This window comes from Carcharhinus amblyrhynchos, chromosome 2, assembly GCF_965287045.1.
Source record: "Carcharhinus amblyrhynchos chromosome 2, sCarAmb.v2.hapA, whole genome shotgun sequence".
Taxonomy (NCBI): Eukaryota; Metazoa; Chordata; class Chondrichthyes; order Carcharhiniformes; family Carcharhinidae; genus Carcharhinus; species Carcharhinus amblyrhynchos.
The window spans coordinates 89,845,961-89,872,757 of NC_137325.1; the positions used below are offsets into that span (position 1 = coordinate 89,845,961).

A 26,797-nucleotide genomic window follows, 5' to 3' on the forward strand; every position below is an offset into this window, starting at 1 on the left:
TATTCAAAACTCACCACCTCGACCAAATCTTCCTAATCCATAAGACTGTAAAACATTGGAGCCGAATTAGGCCACTCAGCCAATCAAGTCTGCTCTGCAATTCAATCATGGCTGATATTTTTCTCATCCCCATTCTCTTGCCTTTTCCCCATAATCCTGGATCCCCTTATTAATCAAGAACCTATCTATCTTTGTCTTAAAGACATTCAATGACCTTGCCTCCACAGCCTTCTGTGGCAAAGAGTTCCACAGATTCTTCATCCTCTGGCTGAAGAAATTCCTTCTCATCTCTGTTTTAAAGTATCATCCCTTTAGCCTGAGGTTGAGCCCTCTGTTTCTAGATTTTCCTACCAACCATCCTCTCCACGTCCACTCTATGCAGGCCTTGCAGAATCTTGTAAGTTTCAATAAGATTTCCCCACTCATCCTTTTGAACTCCAATGATTACAGACCCAGAATGTTCTGAAAGAAATGGCGGAGGTGATAGTGGATGCCTTGGTGGTTATTTTCCAGGCGTCGCTGGATTCCGGGGAAGTGCCGGAAGATTGGAAAGCGGCTAATGTTACGATGTTGTTTAAGAAGGGTGCCAGGCAAAAGGCGGGGAATTATAGGCCGGTTAGTTTAACGTCTGTGGTAGGTAAAATGTTAGAATCTGTCATTAAGGAGGAAATTGCGAGGCATCTTGAGGGGAATTGCTTGATAGGGCAGACGCAGCACGGTTTCATTAAAGGGAAGTCATGTCTGACAAATTTACTGAAGTTCTATGAGGATGTGTCTAGGGCAGTGGATAGAGGAGAGCCGGTGGATGTGGTCTTTCTGGATTTTCAGAAGGCGTTTGACAAAGTACCTCACAAGAGGTTATTGCAGAAGGTCGAGGGACATGGAGTTGGGGGTAGGGTGTTAGCGTGGATAGAGGATTGGTTGTCAAATAGGAGGCAGAGAGTGGGGGTCAATGGGTGCTATTCGGATTGGCGGTTGGTGACTAGTGGGGTGCCCCAGGGGTCGGTGCTGGGGCCTCAGCTATTTACCATTTATATAGATGATCTGGAGGAGGGAACCGAGTGTAGGGTGTCGAAATTTGCTGATGACACCAAGATTGGGGGAAAGGCAAATTGTGCGGAGGGTGTGGAGAGTCTGCAGAAGGATCTAGATAGGCTGGGTGAATGGGCCAGGAAATGGCAAATGGAATTTAATGTTGGCAAGTGTGAGGTGGTCCACTTTGGTAGGAATAATGGTAGGAAGGACTATTACTTACGTGGCGAAAAACTGCAGCAGGCGACGGTGCAGAGGGACCTCGGGGTCCTTGTGCATGAGTCGCAAAAACCCAGCTTGCAGGTGCAGCAGGTGGTCAGGAAGGCGAATGGGATGCTGGCCTTCATAGCGAGGGGGATTGAATAGAAAAGTAGGGAGGTCTTGCTGCAGCTGTATAGGGCATTGGTGAGGCCGCAGCTGGAGTACTGTGTGCAGTTTTGGGCGCCGCACCTGCGCAAGGATATTTTGGCCTTGGAGGGAGTGCAGAGGAGGTTTACTAGGCTGATACCGGGGTTGAGGGGGTTGAGCTATGAGGAGAGGCTGAATAAACTAGGCTTGTACTCGTTACAGTTTAGAAGAATGAGGGGAGATCTCATTGAGATGTATAAGATGATGAATGGGATGGATAGGATAGAGGTGGAGAGACTCTTCCCGCTCAAAAAAGACAGTAGGACTAGGGGGCACAGCCTCAAGATAAAGGGGAGGCTGTTTAGAACGGAGTTGAGGAGGAACTTCTTCACTCAAAGGGTGGTGAATCTCTGGGATTCTCTGCCCGTTGAAGTGGTGGAGGCTGCCTCGCTAAATATTTTCAAGAAGCGGGTTGATAGGTTCTTGATAAGAGAGGGGATTAAGGGTTATGGGGAGAGGGCGGGAAAGTGGAACTGAGCCACGACAGATCAGCCATGATCTTATTGAATGGCGGGGCAGGCTCGAAGGGCTAGATGGCCTACTCCTGCTCCTATTTCTTATGTTTCTTATGTTTCCTCAACCATTCCTCATACAACAAACTCTTCATTCCAGAGATCATTCTTGTGAACCACCTGTGGACCCTTTCCAAGGCCAGCACATGCTTCCTTAGATACAGGGCCCAAAACTGCTCATAATACTCCAAATGGGGTCCGACCAGAGCTTTACACAGCTTCAGAAGTATATGCCTGCTCTTGTGTTCTAGCCCTCTTGGCATGAATGCTAACATTGCATTTGCCTTCGTAACTACCGACTTTAACTTTAATAGGATCTTTAACAAGGACTCCCAAGTCCCTTTGCGTTTCTGATTTCCCAAGCATTTTCCCATTTAGGAAATAGTCTATGCCTCCATTCTTCCTTCCAAAATGCCTCTCACTTTTCCACATTGTGATCCCTCCCTTCCTGATTCAGCATCAGTTATCCATTCAGGTATCTGTGAAGTATCTTGGAACATTTATTTTACACTTTAAAAATACTGTATGAATGCAATATCGTCAGGTCATAGACCAATGCATCATGGAAACAGGCTCTTCCGTGCTGACCATGGTGCCTTCCCAGCTAGTCCCAATTGCACGAGTTTGGACCATTCCCCTCTAATCCTTTCCTATCCATGTACTTACCTAGATCTTTTTTAAATGTTGATCTGGTTGATGACAGAGAGGAATAGTAAACATGTTATTCCCCAGGGAGCTGTGCAAGAACTTCTTTTCTATTTGTGTGAACAATTTGGATTTAAACACAAGATTAATGATTTCAATATTTGGAGATCTTAGCACTGAGGCCTCAACATTTTACAATTTATATAAATGACTTGGATGAAAGAATGATTAGAATTATTGTTAACTGTACTGATGGAACAAAGATAGGTGACAAAATAAATTATAAGGAGGACATAAAGAGGCACCGAAGTATTATACTTGAATAAGTAAGTGGGCAACGACCTCTTAAGTTATGAAAGATCCCTTATTTAAGACAGAAATGGAGAAGAAAATCTTCTCTGAGGAGCGAGAGTCTCTGGAAGGCGCTTCTCAAAAGGCAATAGAGGATGAGTCTTTGAATATTTTTAAGGCAGAGATAGCTTATTGATTAAGAACATAAGAACATAAGAAATAGGAGCAGGAGTAGGCCATCTAGCCCTTCAAGCCTGCCTTGCCATTCAATAAGATCATGGCTGATCTGAAGTGGATCAGTTCCACTTTCCCGCTTTCTCTCCATAACCCTTAATTCCCATGTCTATCAATGGGGTGAAAAGATAACAGTAGGTGAGAATGTGGGGTTGAAGTTAAAATCAGATCAGCCACGATCTTATTGTGGAGCAGACTCAAGGGGCCGAGTGGCCTACTCCTGCTGTAGTTTGTGTGATCTTTCAAATGGAGTAAAATGTGGGGGAAAATGTGAAATTGTTCACTTTGGCAGGAAGAATAAAAATAAGCATATTATTTTAAAAGGTGAAATTTTGCAGAGTTCTGAGAGGCAGGAGGATCTGGGTGTCCTACTGCATGAATCACAAATGGTTGCAGGTACAGCAAGTTATTAGGAAAGCTAATAGAATGTTATAATTTATTGGAGGGGAAATTGAATACAAAAGTAGGGAGGTTATGCTTCAGTAATACAGGGGCATTAGTGAGACCACATTTAGAGTACTGTGTACAGTATTTAAGAATGTAAATACATTGGAAATAGTTTAGAAAATGTTTACTTGATTAGTACTTTGAATGGGCAGGACATCTTATGAAAAAAGTTGGACAGACAAGGTCTGTATCTGCTGGAGTTTTGAAGATTAAGAGGTGACTTGATTGAAACACAAAAGGGGTCTTGACAGAATGGATGTGGAAGGATGTTTTCTCTTGTGGGAGAATCTAAATCAAGGGGCCACTGTTTGAAAATAAGGGGTCACCCATTAAAGGAAGATGAGAAGAAATTTTTCAGTTTTGTGAGTCTTTCGAACTCTCTGCCTCAAAAGGCGGTGGAAGCAGTATTTGAACATTAAGGCAGAGATTGATTGATTGATGAGCATGAGAGTGAAAAGCTTTCGAGGTTAGGCAGGAACGTGGAGTTGAGGTTGCAATCAAATCAGCCATTATCTTATTGAATGGCAAAGTAGACCTGAATGGCTTACTCCTAATTTGCATGTTCGTATTTGAAATTATGAGCTGATTTCAAACAGTAAAGAGAAAGGACGGAAGAGTTTGGAATGGACATTGATAGATTAGCAATATGGGACGATAGCTGCTGAATTTTCTGAAGAATTTGATGATGCGTGACTTCTGTTGAAGTTTTGTGACCCCAGTTGGATAGGTGAATGTGGCCAGGATTGGGTTGATCCTATCCAGTTCTCAAGCTCTCACAGGTAGGGTGGCCTCTTGGTCAGAGAACCAGCGAGCTGCTGATACTAATTGAACTATATCATTGTCTGTAGGAAGAAAGAAAATTCGAGAAAAATCTGGAGAATGAAAGAAAAAAATTATGTTCAAGTTTTTGGCCATACTTGATGAGAGCAATTTACATTGGTAGAGTACCATTCACCAATTGCAGTTTTTGTTGGTATAGCATCACTCAACATGGAAACCATTCCTAAATTTGACAGGAGGTGGAAGGGCTATGGAACAGTGGGGAACAAGGATTAGCAATTGGCAATGTGACTCTAAGGAGGCTTTGTAGATCGACGAGTACAGCAAGCGATTCAGAAAATGAATTCCAGAGTGCAGGGTCATGGTGGCTAAACTGACCCTATCCCCTTTATGTAGAAACAATCAAAATAATTGCACTTTTAAAGGCCTGAAATAAACTCAATATTTTGAAGTATTTTGGAGGGTAGCAGTAGAAGGGTGCTTTTTGGAATGGAAGGCTGTGACAAGCGGTGTTCACAGTAAGAAGTCTCACAACACCTGGTTAAAGTCCAATAGATTTATTTAGTAGTAAACACCACTAGCTTTCGGAACGCTACTCCTTTGTCAAACAGAATTGTGATCAGAACTCTCCACTCACCTGACGAAGGAACAGCATTCCAAAAGCTAGTGGCGTTTACTACCAAATAAATCTGTTGGACTTTAACCTGGTGTTGTGAGACTTCTTACTGTGTTTACCCCAGTCCAACGCCGGCATCTCCACATCATGACTAGCGGTGTTCTACAGAGATCAATTCTGGGACCTTTGTTGTTCGTGGTATATATATATATATATATATATATGATTTGGAGGGTACAAGTACACAGATCATTGAAAGTGGCAAATGCAGGTGGAGAAGCTAGTCAAGAAGACATACGGCATGCTTGCTTTCATTGGCCGAGGCATTGAGATTAAAAATTGGCAAGCCATGTTGCAACTTTATATAACCTTAGTCAGGCCGCAGTTGGAATATAGTGTTCAATTTTGATTGCCACACTACCAGAAGGATGTGGAGGCTTTGGAGAGGGTACAGAAAAGATTTACCAGGATGTTGCCTGGCATGGAGAGCATTAGCTATGAGGAGAGGTTGGAGAAACTTGGTTTGTTCTCACTGGAACGATGGAGCGACCTGATGAAAGTCTACAAGATTATGAGGGACATGGACAGATTGGATAGTCAGAAGCTTTTTCCCAGGGTGGAAGAGTCAATTACTCAGGAGCATGGGTTTAAGGTGCGAAGGGCAAGGATTAAAGGAAATGTACGAGGCAAGTGTTTTACAAAAGGATGGTGGGTGCCTGGAACTCGCTGCCAGGGGTGGTAATGAAAGCAGATACGATAATGACGTTTAAGGGGCATCTTGACAAATACGTGAATAGATAGATGGGAGTAGAGGGATATGGTCTCCGGAAGGGTAGGAGGCTTTAGTTCAGTCGGGCAGCATGGTCGGTGCAGGCTTGGAAGGCTGAAGGGTTGTTCCGGTGCTGTGATTTTCTTTGTTCTTTAAAAGTATAGTTGGTCTGATTAGTAAGTTCGCAGATGACACAAAATTTGGTGGAATTGCAGATAGTGAAAAGGATTATTGGAGGATACAGCAAGATATAGGCTGGTTGGAGACTTTGGTGGAGAAATGGCAGATGGAGTTTAATGCAGACAAGTGTGAGATAATGCATTTTGGAAGGTTCATGTCGGAATTATACAATAAATGGTAGAACCCTTAAGAGTATTGGCAGGCAGAGAGATCTGGGCATGCATGTCCCACCAATCACTGAAAGTGGCAATGCAGGTGGATAAGGTAGTCAAGAAAGCATACAACATGCTTGCCTTCATTGGTTGGGGTATTGTGGATAACAATTGGCAGGTCATGCTGCAGCTGTACAGGAGCTTACTTAGGCCTCACTTAGAATATTGTGTACAATTCTGGTCACCACACTGCCAGAAGGATGTGAATGCTTTGGAGAGGGTACAGAAGAGGTTTATTAGAATGTTGCCTGGTCTGGACGGTATTAACTATGAGGATGGCTACGAGTGGATAAACTTGGTTTGTTCTCACTGGGACAATGGAGGTTGAGGGTTGACCTGATAGAGGTTTATAAGATTATGAGTGACATGGACAGAGTGGATCATTAGACACTCTTTCCTAGGGTAGAAAAGTCGAGTACTAGGGGACATATGTTTAAGATGCACAGGGAAAAATTTAGAGGAGATGTGCGAGGCAAGTTTTTTTACATAGGATGGTGAATGTCTGGAATGCGCTGCCTGGGGAGGTGGTGACAGCACATACGATAGTGATATTTAAGGAGCAACTAGACAAATACATGAATAGGATGGGAATGAAAGGATACGGACTTCATAAGTGCCTACGGATTTAGTTTAGGCAGGCATCATGAGTGGTTCAGACTTGGAGGACTGAAGGGCCTGTTCCTGTGCTGTACTTACCTTTGTTCATGTTATCATTTCAGCAGAATCATATGATTAATTATTTAATTATTTTCGTAATATTTGCATTAAAGTAGCAAACAGTGGCATGTCCCATAACCAGTATCAGTGTTTGTCTGTCCTTGTCGAAACAGCAATTCCTAAGGCGGCAGGATGGTATAGTGGTTAGCACTGTTGCCTCAAAGCACCAGGGTCCCAGGTTCGATTCCCAGCTTGGATCACTGTCTGTGTATTGGTGTGGGTTTCCTTTGGGTGCTCCAGTTTTCCCCCTCGGTCTGAAAGATATGCTGGTTAGGTGCATTGGCCATACTAAATACTCTCTCAGTTTACCCAAACAGGTGCCAGAGTGTGATAACTAGGGGATTTTTACAGTAGCTTCATTGCAGTATTAATGTAAACCTACTTGTGACACTAATAAACAAACAAATTAAACAAACTCTTAATTCTCAAAGTTGAAAAACAGTGAGCAAATGCTGAAAACCAGAGGAGCTTTTGTTTTATCTGACAGTATAATGCTGTGATCTATACCGTTCAGCTTGTGTTGTTTAAGTTGTTCGTTACTTGCAAGCAAAGTGTGCCATATTATAGTACATGAAGATTTAAATAAGACTGTAACTATTGTCGCTAAAAGAAAAAGGCTACATTAAATGAATTTCTTTACATCCATAACTGTCCTGTCAAGTGTAGCATATTTCAAATGTACGATTTTAGAAGCAGTGTTGAACAAATCACCATCCATTCAAGGAAAAGCCATTACAGATCAGTGCATTGCAATGTCATTGATAATGAAGAATAAGAATGTGTTCTGCTTCAGTACTGGGTGAGGGATCTATATGTACTTGAAACGTTCACAAGAGAGTGTTAACTTTCACCATGTGCCTCAGAAGTTCCAGAGATGTGGCAGTGAATAGAAAAGGTTACTTAGCTAGAACAAGGAATTTTCTCTGATGTCCGTTGCAATATCTGAGTTGTTACCTTTTTAAAAGGAAAAGAAAGAGAAAAATCCTGTAAACTGTGGCATTGATTCAGTGCTTTTTGTCTGGGCTGTTCTGGGAGGTTTTATGAATGAATCCATTGTATGGAAAAATATAAAGTTCAATGCATGCTGCAAAGTGCCTCATTGATGTAGTCATCTGCTCTTCACTTTGGCTATGATGCTTCTGCTTTGCAAAATAAAGAGTTGATTCATCCTTTACTCTGTGTGGTGCACATGAAAGTTACAGCCCGCCAGAACATTGTTTACTGAATATAACTGAATAAATGGTGAAAATCCACATCAAGATTCTTATCATTTCAAAAACTATTCATTGATGCACACTGCGGATTACTTTCAACTTTGCTGCCCTAGTGATAATCAGGTGAAGCGGATCACTTGTCTTTTCCTTACTTTCAAATCACTTCAAGGCCTTGCCCCTCCTTACTTCTGCAACCTACTTGAGCTGCTCAACCTCTCTCTTATTCCTTAAAATTTACTCTTTGTCTGAGCTTTTGATTGCCCCTCCCAATATGGCTTATGACAAATTGTGTTTGATGATGCTTCTGTGACGCTTCTTCGGATGGTTTTCTATGTAAAAGTTGCTTTGCGTTGTAGTTGTCAAACTCATCCAAATTTTTGTTCAATTGAAATAATTGCCCAAGTAGGTTCCATAAAGCACATTCTGTTTTGCCAAGTTATCATTCAGGCAGCAAAGTTCAAAGTTACCTCAGTCTTTTGAAGGGAGAGAAAAATTCAGTTTGCCAGTTCTGTAATTACATTTGACATCTGTGTGTATGACACAAACTCATAAAAATGCTCTTACTGTGTTCAGTCTGCATCTGAGATCATTGCCAGATTTATAAGCTTTGAAATGATGGCTTGTGCATGCACAGCAATTTATTTTTTGTGAAAAGTGAAATTTTGAAGCAGAAAGAGAACGCTGGATAATCCAATTTTAGGGCAGTAATTGAGTGGTTGGGTACAGAAAAGCTTGTTCCGGCAGTTACCTGCCAGATTTACGTCCCGATTGATGTTTTTGGTAGGTGGCACCAGCATTAGTGGAAGTTATGCTTCAGGAAGATGGGAACTTGTACTTTCTCCCCCTAAATGCTAGACTCCGGGGTTTACCATGTTTCTCATATTCTTATGGCTTTGTAGATTCCTGACACCAGTGCAGTAAGAAGTCTCACAACACCAGGTTAAAGTCCAACAGGTTTATTTGGTAGCAAAAGCCACTAGCTTTCAGAGCGCTGCCCCTTCATCAGGTGAGTGGGGAGTTCTGATCACAAACAGGGCATACAAAGGCACACACTCAGTTTACAGAATACTGATTAGAATGCGAGTCTTTACAGATAATCAAGTCTTAAAGGTACAGACAATGTGAGTGACGAGAGCGTTAAGCAAGACTTGATTACCTGTAAAGACTTGCATTCCAAACATTATTTTGTAAATTAAGTTTGTGCCTTTATATGCCCTATTTGTGAATAGAACTCCCACTCACCTGCAGCGCTCTGAAAGCTAGTGGCTTTTGCTGCCAAATAAACCTATTGGATTTTAACCTGGTGGTGTGAGACTTTTTACTGTGTTTACCCCAGTCCAACACTGGCATCTCCACGTTATGACCACCAGTGCAGTTTACAGCTTCGCTTTTTTATATGTAATATTTTTAGCATTCATTTACATGCACCTTGTTTTAAATGTACAGCTTTCTGTGTTCCTCCGTCCAATGTATGTATTTATATGATCACCATTTCAATAGCAGACATTCTTGCCTGTCTTCTGTCCTACAAACCATCTTATTTGCATTTGTATAAAATTTCCTCATTTCTTTCTCCATGTTCTAACTCTCGTTATTCTTGATTCATTTAAATGGAGCCTGTCTCTGAACAAAAAGGACTGATACAAGAGAAAGTATTCCCAGTTATTTGTGAAGGCAGAATCGCTGCGTTTTGAACAAGTTTGCCAAATACTCCTTTCATACTCTCAAGTTTTGTTTAGAATTCCCTTCATCCCTCAAAACTAGATGTCAGCCAGGGACCTTGCTTTTCATTCTATTTCTTTGGGATTTGACACAGTCCCCTGGTATCCCTAAAGGTCCCTATATCATTTTACACTCTCCCCTGCATCCATTCCTGATCCCATCAGCATCCTATCTAAACTTTCTTCAGCATACAGTATATTACTCGATCTGCCCCACCGTGAAGGTATTGTCACTATACCACCCATGGATATCCACTCTTCTAAACAAATAATTCCCCATGAATACTATTTTTCTGTGATATCCAGTTGTTGTCTTTGTTTTGGCTGCCTCTTCGATCCTCTCATTCCCTGATCTTCTGTGGCCTTGCTTCATAGAAATTTGCAGCTTGGAATGTGGCCACTTAACCCTTTTGTGCCAACCCTCTGAAAAAGAAATGTAACAAGTTTCACTCCTCCACTCTTCCTCCACTGCTCTACAGATGTTCCCTTTTTTTGGCCAATGAGCCAATCAAGGAACATTGAATATATTCAGCATGCTTTATATCATTTCATCTAAAATCCAACAATTTCCATTTTGACAAGTAATGAAATGAGAGAAATCTAGCCTGCAACTCTGGACTTACAAAATTATACAACCTCTTAATTGTCAATACTTTATTTTCATTTTTAATTTATATTTGTTAATTCAAAAATTTTCTCCAACTACATAATTTCCAAATATAATGTTTATTCATGATTTAGTCAATAATGTTAAGATTGTTTGATGCATCCTGTGTGCAGCACAAGAACAAAAAGTGTTTCATACCAACACTGCGTAAGTGAAGTTAATAAAATCAATGTATTCAAATGCTGTATGCCTATTAAATTTTACAAGATAAGGTGCAAGTTGTTTTATTTAGTGATCAAAACATGACGGGGGGGTAAAAAAGGAGAATGCCTTGGTTGATTAGACAGTGCAAAAGAGAAGGATGCATCATTGACACTACAAATTCACAAGCTGTGAAAAGTCATAGGAAGTATTGATTGGAATTGAAGACAATTTATTTCTCAGCCGCATTATATTTTCAAGATAGAGATAGTCTAGCTATTGAGCACCATATTTTCAAATATCTGCTCCAACACAAGCGATATACATTATACATAACGTTAAGTTTTATCTACATATTAGCTGTTGCAAACTTACTTAACTTGTTTTCTTTTAATCATTCTAGGCTTCAAACAATTTTCTGAAGAGTTCATCTTTCAGTCACAATAACTCATCTCAGTAAGTATTTCAAAGGTGCTTTCTAATCACAACTAACCTGGGAGGTTTTTCCAAAATTTCAATATACTTGCGGTGTATTTGGAGCTGTGCTATCCCATTATGTATGACTTCAACTATCCTATTAATTATTTAAATGAGGATTAAGCCAGCAATTGGCCAAATCAACGTTTTAGCGCCACAAAGAATTCCATTGCATGTAGATAGAGCTACAAAATGGAATATTGTATTTTGTGTTTTGTTAATTAGTTCGGATATTACAGCAGTTGGGAATTAATGTTTAGTTCACAGAGTACTCTGCAGTTTTGGGTGCTCTAACCTGGCATAAAAGCATGTCCAGATTCCCCAGGATAATTCCTGGGGTTGGGAAACTGTAGGTAATGAGAAGAAAACTTAATCCCCTTCACCAATCCAGCCTGCCTCTCTCCCTTCCCCAGTCTCTCATTAACCATTGATGGAGGCTGTACGATGATTTTGATAGTAAGTAGATTTTCCTTCAGCACATATCCTTTGCTGTGGGTTTATTAATAACTTTTATTAATAAGAGTGAAGTTTGGAGAAATTCCTTCATGCAGGTAGATTGCTGGAATATGGAATACTTTGCCACATGAAGTAGTTGAGGCAGAGGCCATTGCAATGTTTAAGGAAATCATTGAATGTTATGATAGAGAGGGAGGACATTTGATCCACCATGCCTTTCCCAACTCTTTAGGTCCCACTCCCTGATTTTCACCATCACCCTGCATTTATTTCCTTTTGAAGTGCATATTTAGCAACAGCTTTTTGAAAATTACAATTGAATATGCTTCTCTCATCCTTTCAGGCAATGCACTTCAGATCATAACAATTTGCTTCATTAAAAAAAATTCTCTTCATCTTCCCTCTGATTCTCTGCCAATCTTTCTCCTCCTCCTCCTTACCAACTCTCCTGACGGTATGAACAGTTTTCCTTATTTAGTCCGTTGAAAGGAAGTTGGCCACCAGGATCCAGAGGGAGTACAAAACTTTGAATCTTGCATGAGTAGTACAAATCATTTTCTTAGCAGCCTCTTTTAACTGAAATCATAAATCAAAATATTGAGTGAGTCAGCGCAAGGTTTGTTATTGAGACCACTCCTGCATCTAATTTACATTAATTACTTAGATTCAGAAATCTAGTGTAAGTAGCAAGCTTGTGTAGGTGATAACAAACCGAGGAGAAGGAGTGGCTTAGAAATTACAGTATTTATACATGGGTGGATCAATGGTAGATGAAGTACAATTGCAGGCAAATGTAAAGTATGGGTAGAGTACCTCAAATCTGACTACCTGAAAACCGGCAGAGTCTGAAAATAGGACATTTCTCATGTTCCAAATGGCTTAGCGATCCTTGACCCAACCCAACCCAATTCAGGAAAAGTTCAGAGAATTGCTGCATCGTCATGCTGGTGTGCCGCATACTGATTGGCTCCGCATGCCTGACATTTAGTTACAACCACAGGCTATTTTTAACATGGCTTGTGTTTGAATGATCTTTTTTCATTTTAAACAGGGTGCATTGATGTAGGGAAGTGTGGGAGACATGAAAGTTATCAATCCAATGCATAAAAGGAAGGTGAATTAATATCAGCAGTAAAGTGGCCATTAAACTAAAGTGTTTTATGATCATAAAATTTGGTTTTCCCGTGTCCCCTATTCCCTGAGTTAAGGGATTCCAGTTTTTCTTCCCCAAAATCCATCATGACTCAGTCCTGAAGTTGCTGGATTTGAGACACTCTGTCCTGTACAGAGGAAGGAAACGGACAACACATGCATGTCATGAATGATGTTGGAATAGCTCAGGAAGAAGATGTGAATCTACAGGATTGTGGTTCAACTTGGGGCTACCAAACATTGAATGATTGTCCCAGGCAGGATTAAGCATGGCGTGTGATGGTCTGCTTATCCTCAGCTGTCCATATGAGTCCCTACTGAACTTGAATTTCACACCTATGATTTATTTAATGGAGGGAAATATTTAATGGAGGGGGTGGGTGTCTCGTCCATGAGATGGAGTGCCAGTGAGAGCTTCGCATTGCCTCCATTTAGGAAGGCATGCTGTACCAAGTGACAGCCTACCATTCAACTCAGCAGTGGTGTGTCTTCCCTGGGAGTCCCCCTGAGAGCTGCCAGCGAAGAGACTGGCAATTGGACATTGGTCGTAAAGCAGGGATAAGCAACTTCTATTATGCTGAGGCATTGCTGCCTGACAGCACCAGGGACCCGGGCTCGATTCCAACCTTGGGTGACTGTCTGTGTGGAGTTTGCACATTCTCCCTGTGTCCATGTTCTTTTGGGTGCTCCGGTTTCTTCCCACTAGTCCAAAGATGTGCATGTTAGGTGGATTGGCCATGCTAAATTGCCCAAGATGCGTAAGCTAGGGGACTTAACGAAGTAAATATGTGGGGTTACAGATCATGGATAAGATACCCTGTTGGAGAGTTGGTGCAGAATCGATGGACTGAAAGGCCTCCTATTGCACTGTAGTGATTCTAAGATAGATCGGATAAGTTAGAGAGTTTGGGGAAAAGAAGGCTGAGGGGTGGTTTGATAAAGGTATTCAAAATCACGGGGAGTCTGGGCATTGTGGATAGTGGAAAAGGATTGAGAATGTATCAAGTAATTGATAAAAGAAGCAAAAGTGGTATGATGAAAAATGTGTTCATGCAGTGAGTGCTTAAGGTCTATAATGCGCTACGAGAGAATGTGATGGAGGCAGGTTCAATTATAGCATCCTAAAGGGAGTTAAACTGTTATCGGAAAAGAAAGAATGTGTGGAAAGTCTGCAGAGGGATCTGGATAGGCTGAGCGAGTGGGCGAGGACCTGGCAGATGAAGTATAATGTTAGCAAGTGTGAGGTTATCCACTTTGGCAGAAATAATAGTAGGAGGGATTATTATTTAAAAGGCGAAAAGCTGCAGCATGCTACGGTGCAGAGGGACCTGGGAGTCCTTGCATACGAGTCACAAAAACCCAGTCTGCAGGTGCAGCAGGCGATCAAGAAGGCAAATGGAATGCTAGCCTTTATAGCGAGGGGGATAGAATATAAAAGCAGGGAGGTCTTGCTGCAATTGTACAGGGTACTGGTGAGGCCGCAGCTGGAGTACTGTGTGCAGTTTTGGTTGCCGCACTTGCGGAAAGACATATTGGACTTGGAGGGAGTGCAGAGGAGGCTCACTAGGCTGATACCGGAGATGAGGGGGTTGGCCTATGAAGAGAGACTAAATAGACTGCATCTGTACTCGTTGGAGTTTAGAAGGATGAGGGGGGATCTTGTAGAGACGTATAAGATAATGAAGGGGACGGATAGGGTAGAGGTAGAGAGATTCTTCCCACTTAGAAAGGATAGCAGGACTAGAGGACACAGCCTCAAGATAAGGGGGGAGCAGTTTAGATCAGAGTTGAGGAGGAACTTCTTCACTCAAAGGGTGGTGAATCTCTGGAATTCTCTGCCCGTTGAAGTGGTGGAGGCCACCTTGCTAAATATATTTAAGACACAGGTAGATAGGTTTTTGATAGTCAGGGGAATTAAGGGTTATGGGGAGAAAGCAGGAAAGTGGAACTCATCCACTTCAGATCAGCCATGATCTTATTGAATGGCGGGGCAGGCTCGAAGGGCTAGATGGCCTACTCCCACTCCTATTTCTTATGTATCAGATTACTAGGAAAAGGTGGAGGGAATGCCACTAATTGAGTGATTCACTTGGAGAGCTGGTGCAGACACAGTGGGCTGATTGACCTCTTTTTGTGCTGTAACAATTCTGTGGTCTGAGGTTGCTGCTGTTAATGCATCTTCCCTGAAGCCAATGTTTCCTAGAACCCAGGTTTATGTGGGTGCTAGATGATGGGTTGGGTTTGCAGGGGAGTGTCCCTCAATTAGATGCTGAGTGCCTGACAATGAGCAATTCCCCCCCACCCCCCAATCACCCATCCCCCAGAAGCCTACTTGTGTTTGCTTTTTGGGTTTCCCGTGTGGCAAGTGCCAGGACTGTTGTTGGATGAATACCAGGGTAGTGGGATTAATTACCCACTTAAGGATCTCAATGGGGCTCCCCGCCACAGACTTAATTGGGCCTGTTGCAGGTCCCCACCCATTACCCTGCCACCTGATTAAATGCAGTAAGAAGTCTCACAACATCAGGTTAAAGTCCAACACATTTATTTGGTAGCACAAGCCACAAGCTTTCGGAGCGCTGCCATTTCATCAGGTGAGTGAGGGAGTTCTGTTCACAACTGGGGCATATAAAGATACAAACTCAATTTACATGATAATGGTTGAAATATGAGTTTTTAGAGGTAATCATTCCGACCATTATCTCGTAACTTGAGTTTGTTTCTTTATATGCCCTGTTTGTGAACACGACTCCCATTCACCTGATGAAGGGGCAGCGCTCCAAACACTTGTGGCTTGTGCTACCAAATAAACCTGTTGGGCTTTAACCTGGTGTTGTGAGACTTCTTACTGTGCTTACCCCAGTCCAACGCTGGCATCTCCATACCTGATTAAATGCCCCCACCTGCTACCAAGTTCAACACAGGACGGGGCATTAAATTTTGCTCTGCGTGTCCAACCAATGCAAACTAACAATAGGTCCTGCCAAAAGAATGTTGATATACATGTAGTGCAATAATTAGAATGCAAGTAATGAATAGATCTGCTCAAGCTGTGCAGTGCTGTATTCAGATTGCATCTCAAGTATTATGTTCAGTCCTAGTCGCCAAGGCACAAAGGATGCTTTCAATTGGTTGATGTGGTGAAAAGAATTGAAAGAAACCATAAGACTAATAGTGAAAGAGGATCAGGAGTAGGCCATTCAGCCCCAGGAGTTAGTTAAAGAAACATAGGACAAATGGCCTTGTGTTGTAAATTTTCTGTCATGTCTTGCCAACCACTGAAGAGCTATCCAGCCTAACCCTGTAATCCTTTCTACCATTAAGTTAGATTGCAGCTGATCTGAAACATAATTCCATTTGCCACCTTTTGTTCCACATCACTTTTGATACAATCACCTAAAATCTACTGAGTTTACTCTTGAAAATATCAACAAATCCCCAGCCCTTTTGGAGGAATGTTCTAGATTTCCATTTATTTTATGTATTTGTATCATAAGTAGGTTTACATTAACATTACAATGAAGTTGTGAAAATTCCCCAGTTGCCACACACTGGCATGCCTGTTCAGGTACACCAACAGAGAATTTAGCATGACCAATGCACCTAACCAACATGTCTTTTGGACTGTGGGAGAAAACAGGAGACCCGGAGGAAATCTACGCAGATATGAGAATGTGCAGATACCACACAGACAGTGACCCAAGCCTGGAATCGAGCCTTAGTCCCTGTTGCTGTGAGGCAGCAGTGTTAACGACTGTGCCACCATGCCACGATCCTTTTTGTGAAAAATGTGTCATTTGATTTCATTCCTAAATGACCCAACTTTAATTTTAAGATTGTCCCCTGCCCCTGTCGAAAGAAATAGCTTTTCTGCATCTACTCCATTGACTCCATTTTACTTTAAAAACCTTGATTAGTTCACTCCCCAAGCTTCTAAACTCAAGAGAATACAAGCCAAGTTTATGTGAAGTATATAATCTAATCCTCTAAGCTTTATTATTTTATTGAACCTGGGTTCTAACCACCTTCAAGTCCAAATATACAGCACCAAAACCTGAATGCCACACTCAGGTAAGGCCTGATCAAGGCTCTGTAAGCATAACTCCATCTCCTTTCTATTCCAAGTTCCTTGCAATAAAGACCAACATTCTCTGACCAATTACAATACTTTTGTACTTGTGCATTCACTTTTACTGATTGTGTACCCAGATTGCCCAACCCCTTTGCTCTTCCACAGTGAATAGTCTCTTTTTGTAAAGAAAATATTCTGATTGGCCTTTCTTGACCTCAAGTGGATTGCCTTATTCTTACTCAGACTGAATTCAAATCCACCATATTTGTGTGTGTATGCCCCTATGTAACTGTTACTTATGCCAGTTGCGTGGCCAATCATATCAGTAGTCTTACTTCGATAGTTCATTCAAACTGGTTTATTAACTTTATATGTATTTATATATTGAATATATTTTGTTATGATCAATGTGTAATTTAAATTAAGTATATGAACAATATATAATTGAGTTTACACATATACGGAACAAATGGTTTCATTTCATTTAGGTTTTGTTTATTAACCTTGGTGCCTGGGTGTCTGGATAGACTTGTGACTAAAAGGTCATGTCCTTTGGGTTAGTTTGTATATATACATCTTAATGACGTCTTATAACCCCTGAAGTGAAAGAGATGGGTTAAAAGAGTTTGAAAGTTCAGTGATTCTGAAAAAACACACAAACCAGAAGAGCTTTGCTGTTACTTAGCAACAATGATCTAGGTATACAGACACAGAACAGACAGGAGTTCAGTGAGTTTGTGTCAGAGAGAGATGTTGGATTTTTAGGCTCCTTGAGAAGAAAAAGCTGCAAAACTAGTGGGACAATAATTAACTGAATAATCAGTTATGGGACTCAGTAAATCAGTGATAAGTTTAGTGAAGTGCTACTGGAAGACTGAGTTTAGGGAGCTCACTTTTTTGCTGTGCAGTTGGAGGAACAGCAAGTTTAAGGTGCTGCCTTTTCTCCGGGAGATAAGAGTTGAGAGGGAAATATCAAGCGAGTAGTCAGGAAATTTACTGGAAGAGAACAATTTGAAACTGTGCTAGTTCTGAGCAAGAAACCTCTCTGGCAAGCTGGTGGCAATTCGTCACTGGTTTATGTATCTGTGAGGATATCATTTGGATAAAGGAATAGTGATAATTTGAACAATCACCTTGCATTTGTATTAAGATCCTTCCAACTTTTTTGTCTGGTGTAATATAGTTCATTTATTTTAATAAGTATTCTATTCTTTGTATTAGAAGTTCAACAGTAGTCTTCTGTAAATTTGTTCAATAACTTCCCTCTACGGCTTCTAAAAAGAAGTTAGGATCTATCAAACCAGATTTCACTCTGGGAAATGACTTGTCCAGTATTAACTGCAGTTAGAATTATAACTCTCTTGCTCTGTCTCTTTAATATGTAGGTTAGAGAGTAGATATGTATCTCATGAGTACAGACTATGCTATCCTCTCCCAAGTGTCTTGCAGATGACTGCTGAAGTCAGTGTTCCATCATGATCTATCTCACTAACTCCTCAGCATGACTTCTCAGCTCTCTGTTCTCTGGGAGTACATCTTGGATGCATCCGAGTGCTCCTGTGGCCTGTGAAGGACACCATGATCAGTAAAATGGAACAGCAGCTTGTTAGGATGACTAGTCATCGAAGCATAAACTTCAGAACTGCTGAACTGTAAGGACCTTGGATTCTTTACTGATCTAACAGAGAAGTCAGAAGAGAAGAAATGAAAGCTTGCTCAGGAATTTTCTGGAAATAGACCAGAGAAAGACTTAGCAGAGAGGAAGGATCTTCAACTCCCATGATGATTGTATCAGCCATATTATTCGCGGCTGAAAAAGATATTGAAGATCTGTGATTTGAGTGAGTCTGATGGATGAGACGAAGAACAGAATTTCTGTAGGCATTGCAGGAAATGAAGAAGTGATGATTTCTCAATTATACTTTAGAAACAAAGCAGACAGTAATGAAATTGTCATATTTTCCTCAGTGGCAGAAGTTGGGAAGAAATTTTGAGGATAGGAAAATGAAATACCACCATTTTCAACAATGGGGTGAATCTCTTAGGTGATATGAAGATTAAATTCCTGTACAGAATTCTGAAGATGTAGAAGCTTTGAAGGTTTGGCCTCTGCTTCTGCACTGGAGACCAGCTTCAATGGGGAGAAGATCTTCAGCTGAGACATCAATCCATCTTTAGCCAAGCCAATAGGCCCTACCAACACTCTGGCAGTATGATCCTCTGCAGACTCTAGCATTTTGTTCTCACTGGACAACTCTTCATTGTTATCCAGTGATATACAAGGCATTGCATTGGTGGGTTCAGTGATACTAAGATTGGAATGCTGCAAGTCATTTATTATGCATGACAAAAGAAAACACTTGTCACATGCTGACCGTCAGAACATACTCCCTTCATCCCGAATCTGTGCCTCTTACCACCCAACCAATTTTTAAAAATTTGTTTGCAGGAGGTGAGTGTTGCTGGCTAGGCGAGAATTTATTGCCCATTCCCAATTGCCCTTGTTCAAAGGGTATTTAAGAGTCAACCACATTGCTGTGGGTCTGGAGTCACATGTAGGCCAGACCAGGTAAGGATGGTAGATTTCCTTCCCTAAAGGGTATTCATGAACCAATTGAGTTTTCACAACAATCAACAGTGGTGCCGTGGTCATTATTAGACTTTAAATTCCAACATATTTTTGGTTCAGTCTGTCGTGTTGGGATTTGAATAGGTGTCCCCTGGGTCACGCTTGGGTCTATGGATTACTAGTCCAGTGACAATACCACTATGTCACCTTCTCTCCCATGTTATCAGCTAATGTCAAGCTTTTACAGTTATGAGTTGTTCAGAAAAAGTGAAGAAACATGGACTTACCGACATTGAAAAGCAGCATCAGGAAAGTGAACTTGAGTCAGGAAATTTGTGAAATGTCCTTTCCTATTCTTGCAAGTTACTTTTAAGTTGCAAAAATAAGACAAGGCCTGCACGTTCAAACTGATGAAAGACAAAATGTAGGATGAATACCTTCTCCACACAGCATGTTATCAATGATAAGAATGGATTTCTAGGTACCATTATAGAGGCAGAAAGCCTGGAATTATTTGAGAAGTAATTTAGATGCCACAATGGAAAGACAATAGCATGCTTTTGGATAGATTGACTAAGATAGGATGAATGGTCAGTGATCTTGTGATTGAACCAGCTTTTTAACTGAACTCAAATCATTCATACAAACTTCTACATTCCAAATTACCTTTTATTGTTAAATATATCCCGGAGTCACTTTATGCATTTTTTGTATTGCTTTTAATTTATTTTAATAAGTGCATTTATTTTTCTCCTTTTCTTGCAGTGGATTTTGCATGCAAGTCATTCATTGTACTACTTTAGTGTCCCATTTACACATTTTGATGCTTTCTGTAGAATTTACAATGTTAGATTTATATTCATCTTTCATATTCAGCACTACTGTTTAAAATATAGTTTATTTCTTTTAGGAATGTTTTGCAGTAAGTTTGTTTCGTGTCTTTATAGTTTTACTTCTCCAAATTGTACTTTTGCTCAATAACCTGAAATTGAATGGAGACGATTCTCCCCAAAAAAATTCTAAATGTCGAATCCATGTAAAAACTGGAATAAATCCCATTGGTTTTTCTAAGCGGGATTTTCAAAATGAATCTCCCACACACAGTGCAACTGCATAGTGCACTAGTGTGAATCACATGTAAATAATTTGGGCAGGGCCTATTCCCACTTGAGAGCCTGGCAGCATAGCACTGAGCGGGCCGCTGCACATGCGCCAATCTGTCAGCACAAAGATTGGCGCTTGCGCAGTCACTCCACATTAATGGCCAGCTCGATCGCTGGCCAGCTCCACAACCCATAATCCCATAATCACTGGCCATGCAATCCCCCATTGCCCTGATCACTGCCCTCCTGAAAATTTCTGGCTTGCCTTGATTCCCCCCCCTCCCCCCCAACACACACACACATATACACACACACTCACAAAGGCAGCATAGTAGGCTGGGACAATTGCCCCAATATATTTGGTCAGAGAGTGCAATTCCAATACTACTTATTTGTGGGCATGGAAACAAAAACATAGAAAATAGGAGCAGAAGGAGGCCATTCGAGCCTGCTCCACCATTCAATATAATTGTGGCTGATCATGCAACTCAATAACCTCACCTTACTTTCCCCTCATATCTTTTGATCCCCTTCGCCCCAAGAACTGCATCCAACTGATTGAAAATATACAATGTTTTGGCCTCAAATATGGTAGTGAATTCCACACATTCACCACTCCCTGGGTGAAGAAACTTCTCCTCATCTCAGTCCTAAAAGGTTTACCCCATATGCTTAGACTGTGACCCCCACCCGGTTCTGGATACTACCACCATTGGGAACAGCCTTCTTGCATCTACCTTGTCTAATCCTGTTAGAATTTTATAGGTTTCTATGAGATCCCCCTTCATTCTTCTAAACTCCAGTGAACATAATCTTAACCAAGTCAATCTCTCCTCATGTGTCAGTCTCACCATTCCAGCTTTCTGCCTGGTAAATCTTCGCTGCACTCCTTCTGTATCAAGAACAAGAACAAAACATCACTGCTCAAATTCTCTCACTGTGAAGGCCAACACATACCATTTGCTGCCTTTGCCATCTGCAACACTTGCATGCTTACCTTAGGCAACTGATGAATGAAAACACCCAGATCTTGTTGCACATTCCCCTCTGTCAATTTGTAGCCATTCAGATAATAATCTGCCTTCCTGTTTTTGCTACCTCACATTCATCCACATTGACACAATTCTAATTATTTAAAATGCAGGTCTGGATGTGAATTAGTCAGGTCTAATTCTGCTCCCTTACATTCATTGGATAATGCTGATTCAAATTGTATGGCATCACCAGATTGTGGGAGACAAGACTTGTACAGTTGAGGTGTTGAGAGTTTGGGAGGAACCAGAATTAACACTCTTCCTTTTAACGTCTGAAGAATCCTGCTATGAAAGTTCCTTACTGATTGGCACACGGTGTTGCTTTGAAATCAGTGCCTTGCAGCCATGCTTATTCAGCCTTGTAATCTGTCTGTTCTCTAGCAACTCAATGACCTGCTGTCTGTGCTATACAGATCCCCAGATTACTAATCAGATTTCACTGCATGAGTAGCGTGGAACGCTTTTGTTGGGGTTTAACCTGGGAAGTTTCAAAACCATAACATTATATCTCTTCCAATTGATGTTGGATGAATTGAAGTTATTATTAGTAGAATGTATATAGGTATAATATACTGTCATCGATTAATATCTCATCATTAAATAAAGTCAAATACTTAATCTTTTGTTTTTTCCATTAATAATGATATTAATTTCTAAAAATGTATGGTTACTCCTTTCCTCTCCCTCCTCAACTCTTAATAACGTGTTGAAGTCACCAAAGAAATAATCTATGTTTTATATAAATGGTTTCATTCTTTCCCTCTTTTTGTGTGCAGGAGTGTAGAATCGGGCAACATTATGGAGGAGGGTTATGAGCTTGATCTGACTTACATTACTGAGCGCATCATTGCTGTATCTTTCCCTGCTGGCTGTTCAGAAGAGACTTATTTCCATAATCTACAGGATGTAACACGGATGCTGAAATCTAAGCATGGAGATAATTATTTGGTAAGACATTTAAGGCACTGACTTAGAGGAACTCACACCGAGCACTTCCTTGAGGGGGGATTTTGCAGATTGGCCAATATAACTTGGGTGTAAGGTTGCCAGAAATCTTGCCTGCACGTTCCATCTACGGTTTCTGCTAATCTTCCAGTAAAGTAATTACAGTCAATTGGAAAATCCCTGAAGCAAGTCCCAGTGTCTGTCAACATTTCAATAGCACTGACATTAATATTACATTGCTACTTGTGATACAGTGGTGTCATGGCGTATTGCATTATTCGTTTTTTTCCCTTGACATTGGAAACGTGTAAAGCTCACCAGAATATCTTGCCAGGAACATTTTGAGACTGCTGATGAATTATTTGCCATTGGTTTATAATGTCCCATTTTCAATAATCTTCACTGTGTCTGCAAATTTTGATAAAGAAATAGCCAAACGTTTATACAATATGTTACTTTGTTTGTAGGTTCCAAAACTTTTACTCTGCTGTTTTAATGTTTTTGAATAAATTTGTAATTTGAGAGAAATTGAATATTGATATTTCTGTAAAAGGGGACATGGAATGGCCATTAAAAACAGGGTTATAAATGAATATTTTTTTCCTTTAAAGAATGTTGATAGCTGAGAAAGCCAGAATCTGCAAAAAAGGTCAGCATTGACTCAGAGTGTGTATAGTTAGTAAAGGATTAAGATGGTGGTGGAGTGGCTTATGGATCAGAGCTATACATAAAGTTAAATTATACTGAATTTTAACTGAAATATTTGCCTGAATGAAATTCTAAGCCATCAAAAAGATGTATTTTCTTTTTTTAATTTTAATCAGTGAGCAGGTTCAGACAGGTTTGATGTTTGTAATGAAGGAAGTTGGATCACCACTTATGAAGGATGCATTCGTAGCAGGCCTCGCCAGGTGTGTCCGCATCGAAAAAAAATGCTCATTGGAGCGTTATGCAATGTAGTGTTACCAATTAAAGTAAATGCAAGGAAGTGTGGCTGTGCATGACTCAAGTGCTACTTATTATAGAATTATGACTAAAGCAGGCAGCAGGAAATGAACCTGCTTTTAAAATAGCGAAGAATTTTAATAACCTATTTGACCTTTTATGATGTGGCACTTGGTAAATTGTGGAATATGGTCCTTTTCCTTCACTGGACTGATTCCTGGGATGGCAGGACTAACCTTTGAGGAGAGATTGAGTCGGTTAGGATTATATTTGCTGGAGCTTAGAAGAATGAGGGGGGATCTCATAGAAACCTATAGAACTCTAACAGGACTAGAAAGGGTAGATGCAGGAAGTATGTTCCTGATGGCGGAGGTGTCTAGAACTAGGGTTCACTGACGATATGGGATATGTCATTTAGAACTGAGATGAGGAGAAATTTATTTACTGAGAGAGTGGTGAACCTGGGGAATTTTCTACCACAGAAAGCAATTGAGACCAAAATGTTGTATATTTTCAAGAAGGATAAAGCTCTGAGGGCTAAAGGGATCAAAGGATATGGGAGGTTACTGAATTGGATGATAAGCCATGATCGTAATGAATGGCAGGGCAAGCTTGAAGGGCCGAATTGCCTATTCTTACTTTCTGTGTTTCTATGTAATGGTTTTGTCTTGATGTTTATCTTTTCCTATCCATTCTATCTCATTCTCTTCTCTGCATCTGCTTTCACCTTAACTCTTTTCTCTATTTCTCTGTCTTTTTCTTCCTTTTGGGTTTGAGGTAAAAAAATAGTGGGAAAACAACCCTTCACCATGCCCTCCCACTCCCCTCAGAGCACAGGATAAAAGATCAGTGACCTTTTATCCCTCAAATACTTGTCCTCATGCCCTCCTCCTCTATCCTGCCCCATCCATTTCTTACAAAGAACATACTTGTTTTTAGCATTCAACTTGTTTTTGATTTTGGAAAGTAAATCTAATTGGAATGAAGAAAAAATTGGATTTTTTTAATATAGTACGTGAAAAACTTTTAATTTTCCCTTGCACAGGTTGAATTCAAAGGATGGAGAAGTATTTCATTCAGATGATTCATTCAGATGATTCTTGCCCATTTCTACTACACCGAGTGTTTAGTCAGTTTGGGCTTGTGCAGCGCTTTAAAAATATCAAATCTTAAAACAGATTCCCAGAATTTTTTTTGTGGGATCTGGGTGTCACTGGTTTGGCCAGCTATTATTAACCATCCCTAGTTGTCCTTTGGAAACTGATGGTGAACTCCCTCTACCACTGGACAATAGCAGCAATGTGTACCATCTACAAGATGCACCGCAGAAATTCACCGAAGTTTCTTAGGCTGCACCTTCCAAACACATGACCACTATTATGTAGAAGGACAAAGGCACCTGTGATCACCATCTGGAGGTCCCCCTCCATGTCACTCACCGTCTTGACGTGGAAGTATAACACTGCTCCTTTACTGTCAGTGGGTCAAGCCTCCTTGAATCGCTGCAGTCCATGTGTACATTCACAGTGCTGTTAGGGAAGAAATTCCAGGGCTTTGACCCATTGACAGTCAAGGAACGGCATTATATTTCCAAGTCAAGATGGTGAGTGACTTGGAGGGGAACTTCCAGATGGTGATCACAGGTATTTGCTGCCCTTTTCTGTCTAGATAATAGTGTAAAGTCCCACAGGTTTATTTGGTAGCAAACGCCACTAGCTTTTGGAGCGCTGCTCCTTCATCAGGTGAGTGGGAGTTTTTTTCACAAAGGGCATATGCTCTGTTTGTGAAAAGAACCCCCACTCACCTGACGAAGGAGCAGCGCTCCAAAAGCTAGTGGTGTTTGCTACCAAATAAACCTGTTGGTCTTTAACTGGTGTTGTAAGATTTTTTACTGTGTTTACCCCAGTCCAACGCCGGCATCTCCACATCATAGATAACAGTGGTCATGTGTTTGGATGGTGCTGCCTAAGAAACTTTGGTGGGTTCCTGCAGTGCATCTTGTAGATGGTACACACTGCTGCCACTATCCAGTGGTGGAGGGAGTGAATGTTTGTGGAAGGGATAGTGTTCAAGCAGGCTGCTTTGACCTGAATGGTGTCGAGCTTCTTGAGTGTTGTTGGAGCTGTGCTTACCCTTCACACTCCTGACTTGTGCCTTGTAGATGGTAGACATACTTTGGGGAGTCAGGAGGTGGCTTACTTGCCACAGAATTCCTAAACTCTGACCTGCTCTTGTAGCCACAGTATTTAATCTGTCTAATTTAGTTAAGTTTCTAGTCAATAATAACTCCCAGGATGTTGATAGTGGAGGATATAGTGATGGTTATGACTTTGAATGTCAAGGGGTGATGGTTAGATTCTCTCTTTTGGAGATGGTTCTTGTGTGATCCAAATATAACTTGCCACTTATCAGGTCAAGCCTAGATATTGCCCAGGTCTTGCTGCATTTGGTCATGACTCCTCAGATACTGAAGTAATCCACATTACTGTGTTGAATATTGTGCAATCAGTGAACATCCCCATTTCTGACCTTATGATGGAAGAAAAGTCATCGATGAAGTAGCTGAAGATGGTTGGGCTGAGGACATACGAAACCTAAATTAACACAATCACTTACCTTAAACAAATGAATTGTAAAAGAACTGTTTTAGAGAGTGCAAAAAAAAGAAAAAAAATTTTCTTGGAAAAAAGCGGCATACAATGGTCAAGACTGCATAAAAATGCTGACTTGAGTAACATCAGTGTATATTCTGACAACTGTTCCAAGTATCAATCACTTTGTAACATCCCAAGCCACATAACTGATGAAGTATTTTTAGTATCTTGCAAATTTATCCATTATTAAAAGTAAATGTCATCATTTTGATCATGGGGTTCTGCACAGTTTTCACAAGAGCAGAAAAGTGGACTTTTGTTTTAAGGGTGAGAAAAGCAAATTCTTAAACAGCTGCAAAATTCAGATCATTCTTCCAAGGCGCACACTGACATGTGGAATGAAGCAATACCTTGTGTCAAAACAGGAAAATGTGGTTTGTTTGCTGCACTTAACTGATGGTCTGGCTTGAATAAGTGTTGAATGTGGGTAGAGGTGAAAATAGTGAGGTCATTTGAATTTCAACTTGATGGAAACTTTGAAGGCTTTTAGGGACTGGAAGATGTGGCTAAATGGGTCAAATAGCCTTTTCTTGTCCATCTTCTGTTATGTTTAAAAAGTTACAAAAATATGAAGAATTGCACTAGACAATCTGTTTCAACTATGATGATAGGTGCTGAAGCCCAACTTCAGTCTGAGTTTTAACATTGAAAAAAATCCATTCGAACACAGAACATATGAGATGTTATTATGTGCCTTTCAATTCACACTACAAATAACTAAAAAGTGGCATGCAAGAGTTTTGTAATTACTTTCCAATGCTCCAAAGCGTGGGAAACCATTTGCATTCCATCAAGTGGTGATCT

At 40.8% G+C, this 26,797-nt stretch overlaps 1 protein-coding gene across 5 annotated transcripts in view; it reads left to right on the forward strand.

Annotated features, from left to right (window-relative positions):
* tns3 (tensin 3) overlaps positions 1-26,797 on the forward strand; it is a 408,973-nt gene that overhangs the window by 237,112 nt on the left and 145,064 nt on the right. For all 5 annotated transcript variants that reach the window (XM_080209166.1, XM_080209150.1, XM_080209158.1 and 2 more), the window contains 2 exons: positions 10,990-11,042; positions 22,226-22,397. In XM_080209166.1, coding sequence (XP_080065292.1) covers positions 10,990-11,042; positions 22,226-22,397 — 225 coding nt within the window. The remainder of the gene's footprint in view (positions 1-10,989; positions 11,043-22,225; positions 22,398-26,797) is intronic.